General features: G+C 34.0%; 1 protein-coding gene across 1 annotated transcript; it reads right to left on the bottom strand.

The window, feature by feature from the left end:
- Nucleotides 1–1,388: 1,388 nt before the first annotated feature.
- LOC136043617 (protein transport protein Sec61 subunit beta-like) lies at nucleotides 1,389–1,685 on the bottom strand. The gene has a single exon (XM_065728524.1). The coding sequence runs from the start codon at nucleotides 1,683–1,685 to the stop codon at nucleotides 1,389–1,391; it is 297 nt and encodes a 98-aa protein (XP_065584596.1).
- Between the last annotated feature and the right edge of the window lie 7,156 nt (nucleotides 1,686–8,841).

Raw genomic sequence — 8,841 nt, 5'->3', positions numbered from 1 at the left:
ATAAGTGACATTCGAATCTTTTGGCACAATATATGTGGAGTCACCAAAGACTCCATGGATGAGGGAGGCTCGCATAGAGCAGTCAGCAGGATGACGGCTGAGATCACAGTTAAAGTCTCGCATTGTTATACTATGAATGCTTAGCTTATTTTATTTCTCAACACATGAACTAAGCTTCTTTGAAGCAAGGGCAAACGACCTTTCTGAATTCTCATCTCGAGGCTGAAGACACTAAGATTTGATTTAAGCTTGAAGACACTTGATTTTAAGTCTGTCGTCACTAAAGTGGTAATACCAGCGGAGGGTCTACCTCGGCAATGAACTGACTTCGCTAGTACAGAATACATAGCATAGTTTGGACGGATTTTGACAAGGCCAAGGAAGCGGGCCGTAAAAAAATGTTCCTGGATGCATAGCACATCAGATTGAGTTAGTAGTTGTTCCAAAATAGGAATCTTTGCAACAAAATTACCCTTAATAATCCATGAAATAAACCGAACAGTCCTTGATAAGTTGGTAGACATAGCGAGATCTAGGTACGATTTTTCGTGAGCTTCTCTTTAGGTTGGTAATTTTTCGGGCATTTTACGCTGTAGCAAGTATGCCCAGTATATTACACTCAGAACAAAACATGCGCTCTGAGCAGGGATTATTACGATCAGAAGTGTAATTTACTCATCGACATCTTGAAGAGGTGGGTTTGATGGGGTAGTCTTTAGCTAGATGCCCACGGGTATGACAAGAGAAACAGCGGTTCGGTAGGAATAAATACTCATTAACGGGTAGTCTTTTGTACCCGATTTTAATCGAGTCTCTGAGAAACTCCTCCAGATCACATTTCGATTCAAAATACGTCTTAAAAACTCGAGAAGATCCACAGTGTACAGTTTTCGTGCTTTTGGGAATCAGGTTCTGAAGTAAAGTTTCATCTAGTTCAGGAGGTACACTTTTAGTAATTTCAATATGCGCAAGGGACTTCACAGATGCACTTATTTCATGCTGAGATTTCTTTGCCTTATCAGCTAGACTGTTAGCAGTAGCCTTTGACCTAACTACCATTTTTCATTCGTTTGCTGAGTGCTTCACCTTGGCTATGTCACTGCTGGGTGCCAGGTAGAGGCTATCCAGAGATTGTTTTCTGGAACTGGGGAACGTTAGATCCTTAGGACAGTTTTTTAGGACCACTGCGTAGGTAACAGGCATAGGATCTACCGATTTTGGTGGGGATTTTCGTGAGGACTAGTTCACAGCAGATTGACCAGACACTGCGGAAAAACTGTCAGCCCAACGAGCTAGTTCATTGAATTTGTTTTCTATTATAAGTTTAATTTCAATGTATTTAGATATATAAAAAAAACATAAACACCCTGATAGAATAGTTTCATTCATTATGAGCGGCTATATTTTCCCCAGATGTGCAAAATGAAAACAGAAGCAATAAACAGGATAGACATAACCATTACTTGGCCAGGACCAACTTTAATTCCTGAGGAATCATCTGTGTAAAAACGCCACATGCCACCACTGGAGGCTTCACCAGCCCTGGGTCTTGAAACAGTTTTAGTAGCTGTCCTTTGACGAACTCTTCTGCCAGGACCAGCCCTAAAACCAGAAGTAGTAGGGGACTTGCCACCTTTACCAACAGATTTTGCTTTACCATCTCTACTATCTTTAGCCAAAAACATTACGTCGATACTTTGGAAATTTATTGATATTACTGATAATGGATATAAGAGTGTATTTGTCCTTGATCAGGCAGTAGAGTTCCGAAAAAAATTTCATCAGGAAAAACTGATGCTCATTGATCGACTGGAAAATCCTTGAGGAGCAAAATTAAATTGCAATTTCGACAAACGTTCTATCCACCGGCGAAAGTATATTCTGTTGAATTTTCTAGATAATATTAATCTCAAGTTGATTTGAAGAACATTATGTCAAGAAATATGATGTCAATTCTAAATCAAGGCTGTCCCCATGTCAGAAATAAAATCATCAAGATTTTTCCAAGATGATTGGAAAAATAAATGATATTTCTTTTTTCTACTTTCTTCTGGAAAGTAAGGAGAAGGGTATCTTTTTTTTAATCTTACCATAAGTTACCAACGAAAAAGGACGCATGAGGAATGAAAAAGTCGTTTGTGTGAGAAAACAAAAAGATATTGTACCATTTACTGTATAACGGTAACAAGCACAAGAAGTAGTAAGAACGGAATTGTATGTTAACTTGCGCGCATGCTGTCCTTTCAAGACGTGAATACCAATGCTAAATTTAATACTAAACCTAATTATAGGCTCAATCAAGTGTTAACCATTATATTGGAATTCTCGTGTTATTTGCGATTCCGGAAAAAAAGCACAAATAAAAGTGAGAAATCACAAACAATAGTGATGAATTACCAGGGGTGGCAACCCTGTGCCAAACCTAATAATCACACTCATTACAGATTTATGGAAAATCGCTGTTTTGCGGAGAGGTGCATGTGGGTCTCACCGTATGTTGCTGCGTATTAAGACCTCGATATTGGGATCGAATCACATTTTCCGTTCAACTCATTATTTAGCACATGAGTATTAAATGCGTATTATATGATTTCATATTATGATAATATATGATATCACATGAGTATCAAATTACTATCAAAGTATTTGTCAGTCGAATGAGTATCTAAAATTGCGATTTTTCCTCTAAGAAAACAACAATGTATCTCTTCCAAGTTTTTGAAGTACCCGCGTGTCAGAGCCATACTTGTCTAATTTTAGGATATTCGATGCATGAGGTTAAGATTAATAGAAATTCACTATTTCAAGAACCTCCTCCCCTCAGCTTTCGAAAATACGAACTCTGTCAAAAAATTTCAAGGGTGGTAAAGAATAACGAAACTAGGTGCTAACTAAATTGCTAATTGTAGCTGCCAAATCCAATTATCTATGCAATAATCTATGATAGAGGGAGTCCTGGTAACAAAAGATCAGTGGCGGATATCTTAACAACAGAACGCAATATGTTTCAAATTATGGTTAAGAATTAAGAGTTTAAGTATTTCTGCAATCTCTAAGTAATTAAGTAATTTCTGCTATAAGTATCTAGGGTACTTAATTTTTAAGCAGTACCCGTTTTAAGCACTTTCCTTTGAAATAAAGGCTTTCTATGCCTTTTTAAGTCAATGAAACCCGAAAAGCATGCAATTAAAAAAAGTTAAAGGTATACTTAAATAAGCATAAATTAAATAGAAAGTTGAATATATAAATCAACATAAACAAGTATAATTATCGACTCGTCATTTCTTACGGCGTTCCTTGCATTTATGCTGTTTAAAAAGATCAGTGGCGGATATCTTAACAACAGAACGCAATATGTTTCAAATTATGGTTAAGAATTAGGAGTTTAAGTATTTCTGCAATCTCTAAGTAATTAAGTAATTTCTGCTATAAGTATCTAGGGTACTTGATTTTTAAGCAGTACCCGTTTTAAGCACTTTCCTTTGAAATAAAGGCTTTCTATGCTTTTTTAAGTCAATGAAACCCGAAAAGCATGCAATTAAAAAAAGTTAAAGGTATACTTAAATAAGCATAAATTAAATAGAAAGTTGAATATATAAATCAACATGAACAAGTATAATTATCGACACGTCATTTCTTACGGCGTTCCTTGCATTTATGCTGTTTAAAAAGATCAGTGGCGGATATCTTAACAATAGAACGCAATATGTTTCAAATTATGGTTAAGAATTAGGAGTTTAAGTATTTCTGCAATCTCTAAGTAATTAAGTAATTTCTGCTATAAGTATCTAGGGTACTTGATTTTTAAGCAGTACCCGTTTTAAGCACTTTCCTTTGAAATAAAGGCTTTCTATGCCTTTTTAAGTCAATGAAACCCGAAAAGCATGCAATTAAAAAAAGTTAAAGGTATACTTAAATAAGCATAAATTAAATAGAAAGTTGAATATATAAATCAACATGAACAAGTATAATTATCGACACGTCATTTCTTACGGCGTTCCTTGCATTTATGCTGTTTAAAAAGATCAGTGGCGGATATCTTAACAACAGAACGCAATATGTTTCAAATTATGGTTAAGAATTAGGAGTTTAAGTATTTCTGCAATCTCTAAGTAATTAAGTAATTTCTGCTATAAGTATCTAGGGTACTTGATTTTTAAGCAGTACCCGTTTTAAGCACTTTCCTTTGAAATAAAGGCTTTCTATGCTTTTTTAAGTCAATGAAACCCGAAAAGCATGCAATTAAAAAAAGTTAAAGGTATACTTAAATAAGCATAAATTAAATAGAAAGTTGAATATATAAATCAACATGAACAAGTATAATTATCGACACGTCATTTCTTACGGCGTTCCTTGCATTTATGCTGTTTAAAAAGATCAGTGGCGGATATCTTAACAACAGAACGCAATATGTTTCAAATTATGGTTAAGAATTAGGAGTTTAAGTATTTCTGCAATCTCTAAGTAATTAAGTAATTTCTGCTATAAGTATCTAGGGTACTTGATTTTTAAGCAGTACCCGTTTTAAGCACTTTCCTTTGAAATAAAGGCTTTCTATGCCTTTTTAAGTCAATGAAACCCGAAAAGCATGCAATTAAAAAAGTTAAAGGTATACTTAAATAAGCATAAATTAAATAGAAAGTTGAATATATAAATCAACATGCACAAGTATAATTATCGACTCGTCATTTCTTACGGCGTTCCTTGCATTTATGCTGCTTCTAAAGCTATCTTCGTGTATAACTATTTAAAGTTTTAGGAATTATTCTAGTTTCAGTTGACTAATCATATTTTTCTTGGAACCCCTAAAAATTACTGTATTTTACATAACCTTGTCTACATGCTTCTTATAATGGCAAAAGTTCTATTTTGATTTTCGTATGCAGGAAGATGTTAATAACATTTGCTCCTACAGAGTTAAAGAAAAATGCAGATTTTCATAAATAGAAGTTCTTAGATGTGACAAATTCCTAATGTAATAAACTACTACAGTGTTATAGAAAAATACAGTTTTTCGTAAAAATATTTTAATTACAAAAGGATTTTAACCACATCAATTTCTTTTAAAATGAGCCATTCAACAGCTCTACGCTGTTCCAGTGCCAATCTATCTGATGAAAAAAAAGCCGTACATGCAGAACATCCTGGTTGCAGCCACTTTTCTTGATTTTCAAGCCAATATGTTTTCCCTTGTTCTTCAAGCCATGGGACAGTAAGTTTCCTGTGTTGGGGTTTTGGACAAAGCGGTTCTAATAGTATAATTTTTGTTTTGACCTTACTCTATTTTTAGGACTCATGGGCCATCGTATTTTTGGAATTGGACGTGATCATCTATTCCTAGGTTGCTAGTTACCACTGCAAACCAGAACTCTTCATATAAAATCTTTATCCATAATGGACTATATCGACTGTAATAGTGCGTAATATGCACATAGACTGCAATATAATATTAATGACTGTAATAGTGTATAATATAAACAGCTACTACAGTGTTTTGGAAAAATTCAGTTTTTAGTAGAAAAATGTATTCTATTTTGCAAATATTTTTTTTTCATTGAAAAAGGTGCTTAATCCCATCAATTTCCTTTAAAATGAGCCATTAAACAGCAATTTACGATGTTCCAGTGCCAAGCTATATGAGGAAAAAAAGAAAAATAGATGCCGTTTATACCGAATATAGTGGTCGCTGCCACGAATTTTGATACTTGTGAAGTGTGCGCCACTCACTCAAGTTTTACGTTGTGTAAAACTGAAGAACAAGCCGGTTTCTTTGTTAGTTTCTTTCAGCTTAGTGCGAGACAAGACAAAGATATTTTTGGCTATATATTTGCAGATAAGGGGGGTGGTAAATTGTTTTAGAAAACAATTCTTACTCCATAATATGCAAAATAATTGTACATAAAGTATTTTGCATGCAGACCCGCTATACCTTACCCCCCTCCTTAATGTACAAGTCTATCACCCAAATTTGTTTCCAAAGTAACGAAGAAACTAACAAAAGAAAAGGGTTGTTTTCGAGTTTTACACACAGCGTAAGCTTCAGTGAGTGCCGCATAATACGCAAAAACCAAAATTTTTTCCACCTATGGAAATGAAAAAAAAACTCAAATAAGTTCTAAAATTTGGAAAGCCACGGAGGGTTTTTATTTTTTGGGAGGGAGGGGTATTCTCTGGGTGGTAAGTGCTGGCCACAAACTATACCAATCTTTTATAAATTTTTACAAGTCTACACTATAGTTAAGCTGTCAAAATAAGTTAGTATAGGCATGAGTTCGTTCTTTATTATAACAGCAATCACGATTAATATTTCAGTTACCATGTACTAGTGTTCTTTCTTTTCTATGATCAAGTCAAAAAGTGAAATTGTTGTTAAAACACTAAAATTACTATTGCTTTTTATATAAAGTACTTCGCGTTTGGATCTGACACAATATTTTTTTTTTTGGGGGGGGGGGTTAGTATATTCTGTTTTATTACTATTGGTCGTGTTCCTCATCCGTAATCACTTTTCGGTTTGCATTTTTGGCTTTTGAGGCTCTTCTGTACAATTCTTCTGAAATTTGAGACAGTTTAACTGGCAAAAATAAAATTAGCACACGCCATACTACGAGGAGTTTCACGAGGAGTGTTGCGGAGGGTGGTGGTGGTAAATTTATTATTTAGAATCCAGAGGGAAATTTTTCTTTAATTTTTCAAAGAAAATACCAAAAATAAAAATCTTCCATGAAAGGACCCTTTATAACCAAGAATCATAAAAATTCTGAAAAGAGGAGTAAAGCGAAAAGCGAGAAAAAAAGGAAAAAAATGACACACAAAACCCACAAAATGGAAAATACAAACTAAAAAAAATACAATAATTGAAAAAATAGAACAAACATAAACATAAAAAGAGTAAGAAATACAAACAATTCAACATACTATAAATTATCGTTATCAGAAGGATCTGACAAGTAATGAACCTAGCTAATTAACGATACCGTTGAAAAAGTAAGAATTTAACTAATACTATAAAGGAAACGGTTATGAACACCTTGCATTATAAAGTATATTACAAATACTAAATACTTATGACATTCTGTTGTTCCTATACCACGAAGGTAGTCGTAAAAAAAAACTTTGCAAATTTAAAATGCACTGAATTAATGAATCTTTTTTCTCGTTTGGAGAAAAAAGACGACAGGGGCCAAAACGATAATTTGTGGGCCAAAGAAAACGTTATAAAGGCAGTCTAGTGTACGTATGCAATTGTTGGGATCAAGCGGGAATATAATCACTTTAAACAAATATCTTGCCATTTCAATATTCTTTTTTTGTAGTATAACGTTGAAATCAAGAAAAATTCACATCACAGTGTAACTATAATAGTGATCGGATTTATCATGCACATTAAAGTAATATGGAGTACAGATTTCTGTCCTAAATCCTCACATAAAAGATAATGAATATATGTTTTGTTTTCACTCAAAAATCTCCCAGAACGATCATAAATGAGAAGTAGTTCAGTAAGCTATGACAATAATTTTATCATTTCCACTATTATTTATTTTTTTATGCAGTTTATTACATAAATTATCCGTATTTTACTTTGTTCTAATTTTTTTTTTATCCTAAAACACTGTAAATATTAAAGTATCAACACAGCTCCGCCATCTACTTATAATTTGTATTAATTTATTCAAACTACAGTGAAGCTGAAAAATAAAGAAGAAAAAGAAAACTGAAAAAAGAAAAAATGTAAAAAACTAAAAAATACTAAAAAGAAAAAACACTCAAAGAGAAATTACAGACCGGGACACAAATGACGACCGGGACAGAGGGAATATAAATAACGACCGGGACACTCAAGGAGAAATTACAGACTGGGATACCGGGACACAGGCAATATAAATGACGACCAGGACACAGGTATTTAAGAATATCGTTCAAAGACAAATTTTTAATTGTAAGAAGACGTTGAAAGAGAAATTTCTAATTGTAAAATGACTGAAGAACCTACAATGGCAACACCCGAGGAAGCTGCTCAAAACGAATGTATTCACGCCGAAGTAGCTGAGTTGGTAAAGCGTTATGTTTCAGGTTCTAGGTCCGAGAGACTCCAGGTTTGAACCTTGGCTTTAGCATTAATACAAAAGAAGAAAAAAACTAAAAAAGGTAAAAACTACAAACAAACTAAAAAGAAAATATATATATATATTTATATATATCATCTTTTCCACAAAAATAATAATTTAGTGCTTCTGCTTAAAAACAGCAATCGAATTGATGCCTCCTGATACGCAACTACAACAAAGTGGCAATCGTTGTGGTCGGTGATCAGTTCTTACCTAGAGATAATATTCTTTATAGGCGAAACAATCAGTTGACAAGAATTGCTTAAACTCATCGATGCTACGATGCCCTACAATATCCTGACGAATATAAATGACGCCCGGGACACTCAAATAGAAATCACAGACTGGGACACCGGGACACAAATGACGACGGGGACACAGGGAATATAAATGACGACCCGGACACAGGGACACAACTACAACGGGGACGCCGGGGGGCACAGGGGGATATATAAATGACGACGGCAACAAAGGAAATGGTCGATTAGCAATCACCATCAACAAAGCTCAAGGGCAATCAATAGAATCATGAGGTATAGATCTGAATACGGATTGTTTTCCCATGGACCATTATGCGTTGCATGTTCAAGAGTCGGTAAACCTGACAATCTATTTATATGCACAGACGATGGGACAGCAAAGAATGTTGTAAATTCGCAAGTTTTACATAGTTAAAAACATATATATATATATATATATATATATATATATATATATATATATATATATA

This window comes from Artemia franciscana, unplaced genomic scaffold (assembly GCF_032884065.1).
Source record: "Artemia franciscana unplaced genomic scaffold, ASM3288406v1 Scaffold_7699, whole genome shotgun sequence".
In the NCBI taxonomy this organism is placed as follows: Eukaryota; Metazoa; Arthropoda; class Branchiopoda; order Anostraca; family Artemiidae; genus Artemia; species Artemia franciscana.
Note: the sequence above shows the minus strand (reverse complement) of the source record. Positions and strands in the feature narration are given on the sequence as shown.